Genomic DNA, 14,911 nt, shown 5'->3' with positions numbered 1-14,911 from the left:
ATTGACTAAGTCATTGGCCATTGGTAACCCCCCTTCCATCCTAGGAGCTGCGAGGGGGGGGTCGAATGTTCCAACCCTCTAATCACAGGGCAGGTTCTCCTGGCCACCTGCCCCCATCCCTGTGGACTGTCCCCAAGTCATCTCTTTGTCATAAAGGGCTTGTGATGCGACTAGGAAGAGACCATCTCTCTGCTCTCATGTCTTAGGCGATCCCCAGGATTTGGGGAGTGCTGTGCCAGAAACAGTGACAAGACCAAATATGCATTTCTTACTGCAGATCACACTATCAGAGGACGGAAGGTGGGAGGAAGGTTTTTACCTTCTCCTCCATAACTCTGTGCCCCTTACCCAGCCCGCCCATGCATCAGCCAGAGCTCCTGCGTGCTGCTGGGCCACCCTTTCCTGAGCAGAGGAGGGGTGAGGACAGGGAGGGAAGAGCAAAGGGTACCCAGACCCTGCTTTTTGGTCCAGGGCCATAAGCCCTAGGGGGAGACCCAGGGAACGTCAGGCTCTGTCCCCTCCGGGCAGTCCTCCTGGGTCAGGCAGGTGGGGGGAACAAATCAGGTGGAGAGAGGGAAGGACCCAGTGGGAATCTTTGGATACTCCTAGAGCTACAATGTGGCCCTGGGGGTCTGCTGTCCTCAGGTGCCCCAGGGACCCCTGGTGCGTCCCATAGCGGCCAGGGCAGCCTCACTAGACAGGATCCAGGTTCTCATCTGTGAGGGCTGCTGAGGGGGGGGATGTTCTGTCCCAGCCTTGAATAATTGTGATGTGCTAATGACATCCTCTGGGACTCGGGGACAGTTAAAGAGAAGAGGGAATATGGCAGCTCTCCAGATACTGTGTAGCGTGATTAAAGAAGGCAAACGTATACATATTACTTAAAATGTGCATAAAATGATACATAAAATTAATTTTGCATGTTACAGCTGGCTCCGTCTAGTTGAAACCAACCGTAACCAGTGGACGGGCAGACTTCTCCCGGGGGACCACGCTATTTACCCGGCCCAGCTCTGTGCCTCCAGTCCACCTGTGTCCCCATGGCACCGGAACCGGGTTTTTTGTAGCCTGAATGGAAACGTGCCATGTTAATTGTCCTTGCTCGACTTTCTCCCTGGTAATACTCCCCTCCTCAGTGCCTAATTAGGTCCTCGCTTCCCCTCTTCGGAGCTGGGTGGGGACTCCTGCCTACACTGTTAGGTTTGGGTGCTGGCCCTTCCGGTGATTCGGGTGTGGGAGGGGTGTCCCTGGACTCAGCTCCGGGAGCTTACAGAGCCTGCGTGTCCCCGAAACAGCCGACTGACCCAGAATCTGCGGAGAATTGTGCCAAATATGTCCCCGGTGTGAGTCTCTTCCTAGAGTTCACAGCAGCGCGTGGGGCCGGAGGCAGGGTCCCTCGGGAAGTCAGTGGTAGAATGAACCGCGTGCACCCGCGGGGGAAGACCTGGGCCTTGCCGTGGGGCGGCGTGTCTCCGAGGGTGGGGGCCGCAGGTTTCACTGGGGCCAGGGCAGGCGGCAGGACGGGGACCGGGCTCAGCAGGCTGGCGGCCCCCAGCGGCGGCGCCTGGTGCTGGAGAGAGCGGACGTCCCCTGGCTGCTCCGGTCTGGGCTGATGGGACGCCTGGTTTTGTTTGAGAACCAAGACCCTGACAGGAATTCAAGTGGGTCCCCCAGGCCCTGCCGGACGTCGGTCCCACAGGGGCCTCCCCTGCCTCCGTCTCGCCACTAGAGGAGGCCAGGAACCTAGGGCCCATCTCACACTAGTCAGCCTGGCCCTGGGCGCTGTTTCAGCACAGACCCTAGTTCCCTGCTGGCCGGTCCCACCTGCCAGACCCTTCCGTCGAGGCCTCCTGCCCAGAGCCCCTCTTGCATCCAGCAGCTGGGCCTTCTAGTCCAGATTCGGGTGCCCAGGCTTGTCCGCCCAGACCCACTGGGCTATAAGCCACCTGTCCAGACTTACTGCCCCAATTCACCCGTGAGCCTTACCCACCCAGGCCCGCCTGCCCAGACCCACTGGCCTCCCTTGAGCACAGCGTCAGGTCAACACGAGATTGCTTCGTGGCTGCCGAGGACCCAGAGTGGGAACGCTCTTGAGCCCTCGGACACTGCATGACAGGCCGTGGACTGCCCAACCAGGGAGCAGTGGGTATCTCTCCTCGTCTTCAGCTTCTTATTCTCAAGTCCCCTCTGCGCTGCTGACCAGAACTTTCTCAGGACCCAGCACCCTGCCTGGTCTTAGGGAGACGAGGTCTTAGAGTCGACCACCTAGGAGGCCGGCTGCTCCGCAGTAGGACGGCCTCCCAGAGCCAGGTGGGAGGGCGCGGGGCTGATCTGACGCTGGGCCCCTTCACAGACCTTGGTCCAGAGCCAGCTCTGCTCTCCCCCCATGCCCACAGCCAGATGGACAGTGCTCCAAGCCACTGGAAACCTGCATTTCCACGGCCCAGCTGCTTGTGGGAGGAACGGGTGTGTCCCAGGACCGTGTCCCGTCCGCAGAGCCCAGTTAACCACTCCCTTCCTGGTAAATATCTCACATTGTTGGCTGCGTCCTTGAGTGGCCATAGGGATGGCCGTGCTGTGTTTGGTGGCATCAGGTCTCGGTTTTGAAAGCCCAGAGAGCAGGTCTTCCAGGGAAGAGGGAGGGGGTGGGGGCTCGTGGAGGCAGGTGTCCCTGCTACGGGCACAGCTGCTGTCTCACCTGTTGGAAAGCCTCCTGGAACACTTAGTTCTTCCTCCCCTTTGGGGTTTGTCCTGCTCTGTGTCCCAGAGGGAGCAGCAAGAGCGATCTGGATGCCTGTGTGTTAGGAAAGAGGGATGTCTAGGCAGGGGGAGCAGGAAAGCGGACAGGACAGCTGCGGCCAAGACCACGGGCCCTGGACCATGGATCGCACCCACCCCTTCACCCCAAGTCAGGCAGTTAGGAGCTGCAGACAGCCCCAGCAGAGGCGCAGCCTCAGGGAGGGGTCGGGACAGGCTGAGCACATTATCTAAGGACTAAGAATGCGCGGCCGTGAGTCCAGGGCCACTGAGTCGGGAGCCCGGCTTGGGTTCACCTGCCTGTGAGGGGAGGGGCGGCAGCAGGACTATAACTGGGGCCTGGCCGCAAACTGGGAAATGAAGAGAAAAGAACAGAAAGTGGAATAAAGGCTAGGAGGAATTTAGGAAACCATCTGGGACTAGACCCTTGTCCATCAGCCTTTTAAAGATGAGGATGGCAAGACCACGGCTCTGCAGGCTGCCGTGGTACAGGCACAGAGGCCAAGCCGCACTGGAGGGCAGGTCTCTGTGCCCCTGGACTCCCAGCTGAGTGCTCTCTCCCTCCAGGGCTCTAGAGGAGGGAGCAGGTCAGTCAGTGCCGGGGGTGGGGCTCTGGGGCTGCTGGGGTCCGGTGGGGGGGACATGGTGCCCGGCCGCCAGGAGCCGTGGTGCCCGTGAGGTCTGTTCGCTGCAGCAGGTTTGGCGGAAGTCATTCTCTGCCCCATCAGGTGAGGTCGGGGCTCCTGGGCAGACGCTGTGGTGAGGGCCTGACAGGAACGCAAGGAGCCAGAGCTGCTCTGGAATATTCCGCTCAGGCCAAGGGCCGTCAGCCACCACGGACGAGCCTGCCGCTGGCAGCTTTGGACCCGCAGTCGGATAAGCTTCCGCAGCCGCGTGTGGGGCCGCGTGGGCTGTCGTGGGCACCGGGAGCGTGAGTGGGCACAGGGCAGTGACAGGAGGGGCTCGGCACCTGCTGTCCCCCCAAGCTGCTTGCCCCTGACCCGGCAGGAACCACTGAGAAACCGGGTGCTGATGAGCACAGGAAAACCATCCCCTCCAGCCCCCTGAGCGCACGGGCTGGGCCATGGGGTGCCCCGACAAGGGCTGCGGCTGCCGGGAGCACAGCCCCCAGACAAGCCAGGCGCCCTCCCTCCCTGGAGCTGCGTCTGAGTGGGGAGGAGCCGTGTTGCTCGGACAGGGCTTGTGGTCCCCACCAGCCCAGAATCCCATCCCGAGAACTCGGTGCAACGTAGTTACCTTCGGCTTAAACTCTATACTAACTTCCGGTGCCGACGAGTAGCTCATGACAAAACTCGTAGCTCCTTCTGGCGTGCAGAGGCGGAGCAGGGCCCACCCAGGCACGCGAGGGCAGGGACGGGATCCGAAGTCCGGCGGCAGGTTGCCAACCCTTCCCTCAACTTCCAGCCCCTGCACGGACTTGGGCAAAACCTCTGTGGGCCCAGGAGCCCCCTGCCTCTCAGAAACACAGGGACCCGGCAACTTGCCTCCAAGTCCCCGTAACAGGGGTGGGGTGGGGTGGGGTAGAATAATGCACATTTCCATTCTAGCCCGTCCTACACACAGGATGGAACTGAGGCCACCTGGATGAGGGGAAGCTCCCAAGGTCACCTGAAGGTCAAGGATAGGCCTAGAGCTGAAGGAGATGTCAGCCAGAGGGCGGGTCACCGTCTTCTACCTTCGTGTCTAGGCCAATGGTGGGCAGTGCATGTGGGCCCGATGCTTGGGGTTTGGGGGACTTCTGGCTAGAGGAGGGTTCTCGTGCAGGTCCCCAGGACAGAGAGGGGCCACAGTCTGCCACAAACCCAGAAGGTGCAACTCCACAAACTCAGCATCTCATAATTCTGGAGGTCAGAAGTCCCACTGCATCTCACTGGACTCAAATCCAGGGGTGGGTGGGGCCGTTTGCTCCTGGAGGTCCGGGCAAGACCCTGCTCCTTTTCCAGCTCCTGGGGCCTCTTGTCTTCCTTCGCCTGTCCTCCGTCCCGGAGGCCCACATGTGCGGTCCTCCCTCCCCCGTCCCCGCCACGTGTGTGTCTGACCTCGGCTTCCGTGACCTCTCCTCCTCTAACTCGGGCCCTCCTGCCTCCCTTTTCCACGCAGACAATCCAGGATCATTTCTGGTCTCAAGACAGTGCTTCCCACAGCTGCAAAGCTGCCCTTGCGGTGGGAGGTCACACATTCCCATCCCAGGGATTAAGACGTGGACATTTTAGGGAGCCTCATTCTGCCTACCACACCCACAGCCCTGGCCCAGCCGGCATGCAGATCCGTCAGACCATCTCCGCACCCCTTTGGGAAGGATCCTGGTCTGTTCAGAATCCCAGAACGCAGGGTTCGGCCCCCAAGCCCTCTGCACGGCCCATGGGAAGTGTCTGGCTGGGCAAGGAGGCAGAGGTCGGTTAGAGGGTGTCCTCTGTGCAGAGCTGTGTCTGGTGCTGGCTCGCTCTGTCCTGACAGCGCGCAGCTCGGACAGCCGGCTGGGCAAGGGAGCAGTGGGTCACCAGGGATGAAGGCAGGGCCTAGAGGCAGCTCCTTATCGGTCAGAGGTCCCCTGTTAGAGGAAAACCAATAGCCACAGGTGCTCAGTACATGTGGGCTTTCCTGCACAGTCCCACTGCTTCTGGAATCCGGGAACCCTGGCCTGCAGGGCTCTGGGAGGCCGCTGTGGGAAGCTGGGGCCCAGGGAGGGGGAGAACTTGACCAAGGAGAAACGTCCAGGAGCCCAGATCAGAAGCGGGCCTTGCTGCCCCACCCCGGCCCACCCCTGGAACAGAGCCAGAGGCTGGGCCGGGGGCCTTGCGTGGCCGCGTTCTTTTGGCCACTGCTGGACCCAGCTTCCTGTGCATGGAGCCTTGCAGACCTACTCACACATGTTAGGGACAGGTCCCAGCCTTCCTTTGTTTTGTTTTTCTTCACTTCTTAATCTTTCCCCCTCTCTGATGCCCTCCTCAGAGATGGAGTCTTCAAATGGCCTCTTACCCCGTTTGGAAATTTCAGATTCCTAATATGAAAAGACAAAGCTTAATTCTTTGTTCTTCTAGAAACAAACTGGAGAATGTGGGCAGAGCTGCTAAATACAGTGGCCCGTTTAATGTCTCGGATGTAGGAGAGTAGGATGTGCCGATGTCTCCAAGTCCTGGGAATCAGCAATGTGTACCGGGAAGCCCCTCCAAATCATGTGGTCCCCTGTGGGCGGCCAGAGGTCCCCAGAGCGCAGGGTCACATGGAGGCAGCTGGTGTCCAGGACGAGCTTGGACCCCCAGGGCCGCCTTGAGCTGGCCGCTTTGCTCAGCTCTGCTGTCCCTACCCCATAGCAGGACAGTCAGGGGAATATTTACCCGTTAGCTGAATGGGAAAATAGGAGAAGCTCTGTGAAGCCGCCCAGAAAACCAGACACGGCCATTGTGACTTAGATGGGACAGAAGTACCTTTGCCAAGGTGAGGATTTCGGGCCCCAGGGGTTTCTGGGTCAGGTCGCACGCCGCTGATTTCTGAACTCCATGTCTTCGAGGGGAACTGAGGCGCGTTTTCCACTCAAACAGGTGTGTGGTCTGGACGGGCGACGACCGGGTTTTCTTCTTCAACCCGACGATGCAGCTGTCCGTGTGGGAGAAGCCCCTGGACCTGAAGAACCGCGGGGACCTGAACAGGATCATCGAGGACCCGCCCCACAAGCGCAAGCTGGAGGCGCCCACACGTAATGAGCAGCGGGGCCGCGGGCGACCGTCCCCCGCGCGGATCCCTCACCCTCGGGCAGGGACGTGGGGCGGGGGGTCGCCTGGCTGGGCTGGAAGCCAATTTCTAAAGCGCTGTGTTCGCTCTTTGAGAATGTAGTCACTGAGGTTTTGTGGCACTTTCTGCCGGAGACATTTTCTTCCAGGGTGGTTGGGGCTTTCTGTCCGCGTTTGGTGAAGCGGTTAACTCAGAGGAGGCTTTCTCGGTCCTCGGCTTCCTGAAGGCCCCCGCCCCGGTCATTAGCCAGCGTTTACTTTTTATTCCAAATGGTTCGTGAACTCCGCTTGGGAGACCAATGTGCAGACAGGAGCGCGTTTCCTTCTCCCTCACAGCCCCCGTCCGAGCTGCGAACGGACCCGTCCCTTGTTTATTCCAAGGGCGCTCGGCTTCCCGGGAAGGCAGGTGTTGGCGGGGAGGGTGCGTCCCGCCCGAGGGGACGAGCGCCCGGCGGAGAGGCGCCGTGTCTGCAAACAACCGTGGAAATCCCGCTTCCCCGGACTCGGAGAACCGTTAGCGTTTCCAGCAAGGGTCCTTTCCGGTCAGATGTGATGTGTTTTTTATTAGCTGCGGTGTTGGAAAAGCCCGTTCGCCAGGCACGGGGGTTGAACAAGCGTTGGCTTCGCCTGGAAACTCAGAGTCAGGAGCGGCCTCCCGCCCGAGAGGCGCACACGTGCCTGAGAGGCCAGGAAACTGGATCTTGACCCCTTGAAAGAGGGTTTTGTTTTATTTTTACGGGATGTTTTATTGAGTTTGCAATGATGTTTCTTATTCTCATGATAGAGAGCCGATGCACGGCAGTATCTACCCACGGTTTCAGTCAAAGGTGAAGGCATTTAACTGGAACTTAGGAAACAGTGTTTGGAAAGTTTTCTAAACATTTTTAACCACGCCAGGAGCCTGGAAAACGGTGCTCTTCAACGCGGGCGTGGTGTGTTGGGATTGGGGGAGGCAGGTTTCATCGGCTTGTTTCACCTAAGTTGATGAGAACATTCTCCAGTGAGCCTGGGGCAGGCCCCGCTGGGACAGGAGGTGTCTTAGGTGCATATGTAATTGCATCTGTGGAAACGCAGCTGCACGCAGGGACAGGAAGCGTTGGATTGTGGTTTTGTCTCCTCCTCTGATTGGGCAGCGTCCATTTTTATGTATTTATTTTTGTTGTTGTTGTTGTTGTTTTTTAAATTTCTTTTCAGCGTAACAGAATTCATTGTTTTTGCACCACACCCAATGCTCCATGCAATACGTGCCCTCCTTAATACCCACCACCTGGCTCCCCCAACCTCCCACTCCCTGCCCCTTCAAAACCCTCAGATTGTTTTTCAGAGTCCACAGTCCCGCATGGTTCGTCTCCTAGTTCCCCCAATTCACTTCTCCTCTCCTTCTCCTAATGTCCTCCATGCTATTCCTTATGCTCCACAAATAAGTGAAACCATATGATAATTGACTCTCTCTGCTTGACTTATTTCACTCAGCATAATCTCTTCCAGTCCCGTCCATGTTGCTACAAAAGTTGGGTATTCGTCCTTTCTGATGGAGGCATCATACTCCATAGTGTATATGGACCACATCTTCCTTATCCATTCGTCCGTTGAACGGCATCTTGGTTCTTTCCATAGTTTGGCGACCATGGCCATTGCTGCTATAAACATTGGGGCACAGATGGCCCTTCTTTTCACGACATCTGTATCTTTGGGGTAAATACCCAGGAGTGCAATTGCAGGGTCATAGGGAAGCTCTATTTTAATTTCTTGAGAAATCTCCACACTGTTCTCCAAGGAGGCTGCACCAACTTGCATTCCCACCAATAGTGTAAGAGGGTTCCCCTTTCTCCACATCCCCTCCAACACATGTTGTTTCCTGTCTTGTTAATTTTGGCCATTCTAACTGGTGTAAGGTGATATCTCAATGTGGTTTTAATTTGAATCTCCCTGAGGGCTAGTGATGATGAACATTTTTTCATGTGTCTGATAGCCATTTGTATGTCTTCATTGGAAAAGTGTCTGTTCATATCTTCTGCCCATTTTTTGATATGATTGTCTGTTTTGTGTGTGTTGAGTTTGAGGAGTTCTTTACAGATCCTGGATATCAGCCTTTTGTCTGTACTGTCATTTGCAAATATCTTCTCCCATTCCGTGGGTTGCCTCTTTGTTTTGTTGACTGTTTCCTTTGCTGTGCAGAAGGTTTTGATTTTGATGAAGTCCCAAAAGTTCATTTTTGCTTTTGTTTCCTTTGCCTTTGGAGACATATCTTGAAAGAAGTTGCTGTGGCTGATATCGAAGAGATTACTGCCTATGTTCTCCTCTAGGATTCTGATGGATTCCTGTCTCACGTTGAGGTCTTTTATCCATTTTGAGTTTATCTTTGTGTACGGTGTAAGAGAATGGTCGAGGGCGGCGTCCATTTTTAAAGGGACGTGTCACCGAAAGGTTTGAAAACAAATCCTCATAGAAAACAATCTTCCAAGGCCCAACTCACAGGGCAGCCGAGCATGGCCCCCCTCGGCCTCACGAGACCCTCCAGTCCCATGAGACCGGCCGAAGGGCAGTCGCCACAGCTGCGAGTGGGTTTGGTTGGTCAAAGACAAATAATGCAGAGTTTCCTTAGCTCGCACCGTAGATAACTGGGTGCTGTTCTCCCCTCCCTCCCTTCCTCCCTCCCTCCTTCCCTCCTTCCCTCTTTTTTTCCCCAAAGCACTGGCAGGCACGAGAAAGGAACTCATTAAGGCGGTGCACGGCTGCCCTGTGGCTTCTGTCCTTTGGATCCAGTGACACCAGGTCTAGGAGAGACAGAGGGGTGTTGGCAGAACTCGGCACTGAGCCTCCCGCCGTATCAGGGTGGGGGAGGACTGGGGTGGAGGGCAGGTGGAGGATAAACCGAGGTGTATGAAATGCTGCAAGAGTTTGTTTGTGCAGAAACTGGGTTCCCGTGGAGCAGGGCCACATCAGACATGCACCTGGTGCTGACGGGAACCGGGGAGAGGCGGGCAGAGAAGGTGGGATTGGCCATGGCTCCGAGCCCCCTTGGCGGTCTGCGACTGGCCATCCTCGGCATCGTGAGTGATGCTGCAGCCCTGAGACATTCACGGGCCTTGGTTTTGGTTTGCTTAAGTGGACCTCCCAGGTCTCAGAGCCCTGGCAGCCTAATGGCCTCTTGTTTAATTAATTTAACAGCAGGATCTAAATTACCCAGTTCACAGATCAGCGCTCCATCTCACTCACTGTACTCAGGAAAAGTAGAATTGAAGCTGAAGTCCAACAACACAACCACAACCGAAATATCAGATTAATTGAGATTTGCTACAGCAAACACTCGTCTTCCATTAACTTACCACAACGCCCCTAACTACTCTACTGAGACAGACTGATATCGTTACGTGTAGTTACAAAACAAGTTTTAACCTTGCTGCTTCTTGTAAAAAGAGGACAAGACTTTCTTAAAGGAGTGTTGTGGTTTTTTAACCAGAATCTTAAAGATATGCAAATGACTGCAACTCCCAACTTCTTGTTGCGGGGTAGAATTGACATTTCCGGGAATAATTTCTAATTTTCTAAGATCCACCCACCCAAACTGTTTCGTTTGCTGCCGGACAATTAGGGCAGGAGGTATTTCTGGAGGATTAATTAGCGACTAGCGGGCAGAGTTGATGACCTCCAGCCTTCGGCAAGTGACACTTCTCCCTGTCTGTTCATCCATCGTGACTCATCAAATGATTTGACCCTGATTATTTCGAGAACCGGCTCTAGGGGAAATTGTTCTTGGTGGAGAATTTTGTTTTTCACATTTTGCTCAACTCCAAGACATTACGGATTTGAATATATTAATACCTGTTTCTAGTCTGAAATAGGACAATTAAGCATTCCGGTTGATACCGGTTTTTTTTCAAGAGGCAAATGAAGTAATTGAATTTTACCCAAGAGCAGCCGCATGCCGGGGCTCCGGGCTCTCAACGTGTGTCTGTATGCAGGGGACACACGGCACAGTGTTGGGGGTGCTGATGCTGTGACAGCCTCGTGGAACAGGGTTCAGAACTGCCAGACGTGCTAAGCCACTCATCACTCAACAGAGAAGGGAAAAGTCCCCTCTTCATTCTGCTAGTGTTGCTGAGGGACTCAGACAAAGACCTGAATTATTTCCTAATTATCTTGCGTGCATCCAGATTTTTTTCTGGGTCTAGAAGCTCTGCTGTGGGTCCGGAGTAAATGCCCGCTGAACTGAAGGGCACCGGGAAGCCGGGCCGACCGGCGTTCGGTGCAGCGGACGGGGGAGGGGAGGCAGCTCCGCCGGGAAGGTGCGCGCGCAGCCTGGTCACGTCCGCTCAGCTCGGCCTCACGAGGCGGGGCCCCGTGTCACCTGCGTGATCACGGACTCCGTGGCTTCGCCCCACGCCCGTTGGTTAGGCCACGCGAGTCCCGGTGGAGATGGCAAAGCCGTGTTTCCTGGCCGCCTGGTTCCTGCAGCTCCGGGCTCCTTGCCCCCCCCTTCAGGGACAGCAGGACGGTGACCTCAGATCTTTCTGGCAACTCTCCTGCCTTCCTCCTCCCCTGGGAAGAAGGGTCCTTATGATTACACCGGGCTCACCTGGGCGGCGCAGGACGCTCTCCGACCCCAGGTCGCCGCTTGCCGTCTCGATCCCCCTTTGCCGTAGAACCTGATATGTTCACAGGCGCAGTGACGGCCACGGCCATCCTGGGGGCCATCATTCTGCAACCCACCGGCTTGATACCCATTTATAGAAGAGGGAGTTAAAGGAGATGGATTAATTAACTTGCCCCAGGTCCCATTTCTCTCCAGTGTGTGGGGGCGGGTCAGACCCCGCATCTGAGGAGGGACAGCCTTACCGGGCTTCTCCTGAGCCAGGAGCCTGTGATAAGAACGCTCTTCTGGAAAGTGTTTTGCTCCCTGTGCCTGACATACCCATGACCAGGGGCGGGCAGCCTTGTCCTCTCAGCCACTTTGTCCCCAACGTGCTGCAGAGGTGGCACAGATGTCACTTGGCCTCAGTTCCTCTGTAAACATTTTAGTCATTTATATTCAAGAAGAGTGTGCTTTGGTAATAATGTTCATTTTGCAAGTAGGACATAAAACCGTCCCTGTGAGTAAACACAGCTGTGACTGCAGAGAGGCTGGCTCTCCCAAGCTGTATTTGCCCAAGGGGAGCACAGGAGTCTCAGAGCCACAGTGGGACCAGGTGTCCAGGCTCAGCTGACAATGTCCCTGCTGACTATCCGTAGCCCAAGGTTGGCATCACCTGCCCCCAAAATTGGGTTGAGGAGAGCACCCCCCCATGCAGAGTTCCCCTATCCCAGCTGTTTGGGAGGGACCTGACCTTTCCAAGGGACCCACATTCCACGCTCCACAACACCCATGGGCCCCTGGCCTGTGCCGCCTCTTTGCACAGTGACTGGTGCAGGACCCTGGAGCCAGCAGACAATGGAGACACAAAGGCCATCCGCCCTGGAAGGCGCCTGCAGGGAGCTGATGTGCTCCAGCAGAAGCTGCCAGGCAGCCAGGTTGGAAGGGGCAGGCCAAGTGCCTGGGCTCCGTGGGGTCTCCATGATGCCCTGTGACACTCAGCCCTCCTCTGCTGCAGCCCAGTGGCCAGATGGCAGGCCCCACTGGGTTTCAGATGTGCCACCGAGTGAGCGCCGATCCCGGGGCTGTGTCCCTTCTGTGCCTTTGGGCCACATGCAGCTGTGGGACAGGAGAGGCTGGGAGAGCGTTTCCAAGTGTTTTCTCCCAGAACCTAATGCTTCGAGCTGTCTGCTCCGCTGCGATCCAGGCATGAGGGAGGATGGGGAGAGAGGAGGACAGCAGTTCCTGTCCAGACCAGTCACTGTGCACTTGGAGGCTGGACTGATCAGCCCTGGGCGGGACCCCAGCCCCAACCATGAGCAGAAGGCCCTCGGGCAGTGACAGGAAATGACAGCCGTGTCGTGGGGCAGGAGGAGAGGCCGCGGGTGGACAGAGCAATGGGAGTCCCCAGACCAGTGGCCAGGGGACTTGCTGATGCAGGGCCGCTCACGCTGTACCCCGGGCAGCAGGGAGGGGGACCTACCTGGGAGCCCCGTGTCTTGTGGGGCTCGGGGAGGGGGAGGAGCCTGGGCAAGTTCTCAGTGAGCCTCGGGGGCAGGGATCGCCATCAATGCAGCGTTTCTAGGTGACCAGTTCGTCCCTCAGGGTGACTGACCCCGGGGCCCAGGTGGCCCCCTGGCCTAGAGACCTCTCCCAAGGCTTCTGCCCCCTCTCTGGGCCGTGTAGAACTCTGCCCGGCTCTGCTCAGGCCTGACTCTCATTCTGCACTTTTTCACAGGTTGACTATGACCTGCCACGAGCAGAGAACGCAGAGGCCGATTTGGTGTCAGGAGGCTCCCCGCTAGTGGGGTCCGCGGAGCCACAGTGCGGGGCCTGGACCTACCCAGTGCGATTCCCTCACGTCCCCCAGTGCAGGCTGACGCCCCTCCTGTCTCTGCCACCTGCTGTGGGCCTGCCTGTGCAGGGGGAGCAGGGAGGAGGGGAAAGGGAGCAGGAAGCAGGGGGGAGGAAGCAGGGAGCGAGCGGGGGAGGGAGGAGGGAGGAGGTCCACGTAGCAGGACACCTGCTGCCCAGTCACAGTTCCGAGCCAGTAAACGGAGCGTGTGCTGTGTTCTGTGTTCTGTGGACTGTTCTCGCACGGTTTCCAGCCGGTCGGTCAGAAGTCGGGGTGCCCAGGTCGTGGGGGCCCAGCGCTGCCTCCAGGCTGTGAGTGTCAGAGTCCAGTCCAATTGTTGCACTTCGGTCCTGGCTGGGACCCGAGAGCCGGGAGCACGGCTGCTGCTACAGGAGAGCACCGGAAAAGCAAGGCAGCCCTGCTGCTCGGCTTCTCGTCCCAGCGCCCACGACCGTGCCCCCGGGTCCGCTGCCCCAGCTCCCCCACCTTGGGCCGCTTCTGACCCAGCCACGGGAGGAGAGGTTCCTAGGGGCGCCCGCCCAGCTAGGACAGCACCCCTGCCTTGGCCCTCTTTCTGCCGAGGGCAGCCAGAGTCTTGGGGGTCTTTCTGTCTTCTGCGCCTTGGGAGGAGCCAAGGTGCGTCTTCTTCCCACAGTCTCGGAAACGTCCCTGTCGGAGGTCACGGGACAGGCAAGTCTCACACGAGTGACTCGTCTGCTGCGAGGGTCACGGGTTTCGGCAAGCGGGGAGAGCGCGGTCTGCCGGCGCTGGGTGGGGGCGTCCCGTCCGAGGCAGAGCCCGCGTGGGAGGCCAGCGCGCGCCGGGCCAGAGGGACCGGCATCCAGGCCTGGGGTCGTAAGTGCAGGGCTGCGGTGGGCCTGGAGGCCGGGGCAGGGACCGGTGGGTGTGAGGGTGGCCCCAGGCTCAACGGGCAGGGCTGGGGTGAGGCCGAGAGGCCAGGAGGGGAGAGCCGGGCAGAGCAGGCAGGGGAGCGAGCCTCCTGGGCTTCAGGGTCCGAGGCCGAGAAGGGACGGACGCCAGCGTCCCACAGGGGCCCCGTGGGAAGAGCGTGTGGAGAGTCAAGAAGGTGAACCTGGCCGCAAGCGAGCTCATTTCTCACAGGGGTTCTTTCCTGTGGTTCTCAGTGAGGAGGGGGCTCTGTCCCTGGAGGGGCGTTTAGCAATGTCGGGAGACCGTTTGGGGGTCACACCCGGGACCTGTCCCCGCTGATCCTGGCACTGCTGAGCATCCTCTCTCCAGCTCACAGGACGGCCCGGGTGTCGCTGCGTGAGGCGTCCTGAAGGTGCCACTAAGGTGTGGACACCAGCCGTCCTGGAGCTGGCATCCCGAAAGCCCGCCCCTCCCCCAAGCATGCACCCCTGTCCCACAGGGAGCCTCACTCCGCTCCAAGTTCATGTGCGCAGGGTCCCTGTCCGTGAGGCCCTTCCTGGGCCAGCATCTTCCGGGGTGGGACACTCCTGGGGCCAGTTCTCAGTCCCGTCCGTGTCCCCTGCATCCCAGGATGCTGGAGTGCACACGGCGTGGCATGGCTGCTCACGGGTGGGGGCCCAGAACCGGGATGAGGGGTGGGCTGGGACCGACGCAGGCTTCCAGAGCCCGACTCCCTCCTCCGCGGCCAGCCCCACGCTGAACACTGGAAGCAAACTAAGAGTGGACGGGACTGAAGGCTTCGCTGGGTTCCAAACACGGTGCTCTCTGAGGCGGTGGGCAGTGTTGTCCTGGTGGGGCCTCTTCAGGAAGGCGGGGCCGAGGGAGCTGGTGGTCCGGGGGGACGTGGGGACCTGGGAATGCCCTGCAGAGTCCTGCCCCCCACACCTCTGCATGCCAGGGACGGGAGCATGGGGCAGTGGTCTCCGGGCATGATGGATGCAGAAAGAGAAGCAGACTCGAAAGCAGTGTGATGCCGGGGAGCGTGTGGACCCATCCGTGTGTCAGGACTGCAGTAATAACGTT

General features: G+C 58.2%; 1 protein-coding gene across 1 annotated transcript in view; it reads left to right on the top strand.

The window, feature by feature from the left end:
- LOC122899050 (transcription elongation regulator 1-like protein) overlaps positions 1-14,911 on the top strand; it is a 63,544-nt gene that overhangs the window by 10,296 nt on the left and 38,337 nt on the right. The window contains exon 3 of the mRNA XM_044236704.1: positions 6,321-6,475. Within this exon, the coding sequence (XP_044092639.1) occupies positions 6,321-6,475 (155 nt within the window). The remainder of the gene's footprint in view (positions 1-6,320; positions 6,476-14,911) is intronic.

Source organism: Neovison vison, chromosome 2 (assembly GCF_020171115.1).
Source record: "Neovison vison isolate M4711 chromosome 2, ASM_NN_V1, whole genome shotgun sequence".
Classification (NCBI taxonomy): Eukaryota; Metazoa; Chordata; class Mammalia; order Carnivora; family Mustelidae; genus Neogale; species Neogale vison.
This window is presented reverse-complemented; position numbering and strand designations above follow the sequence as displayed.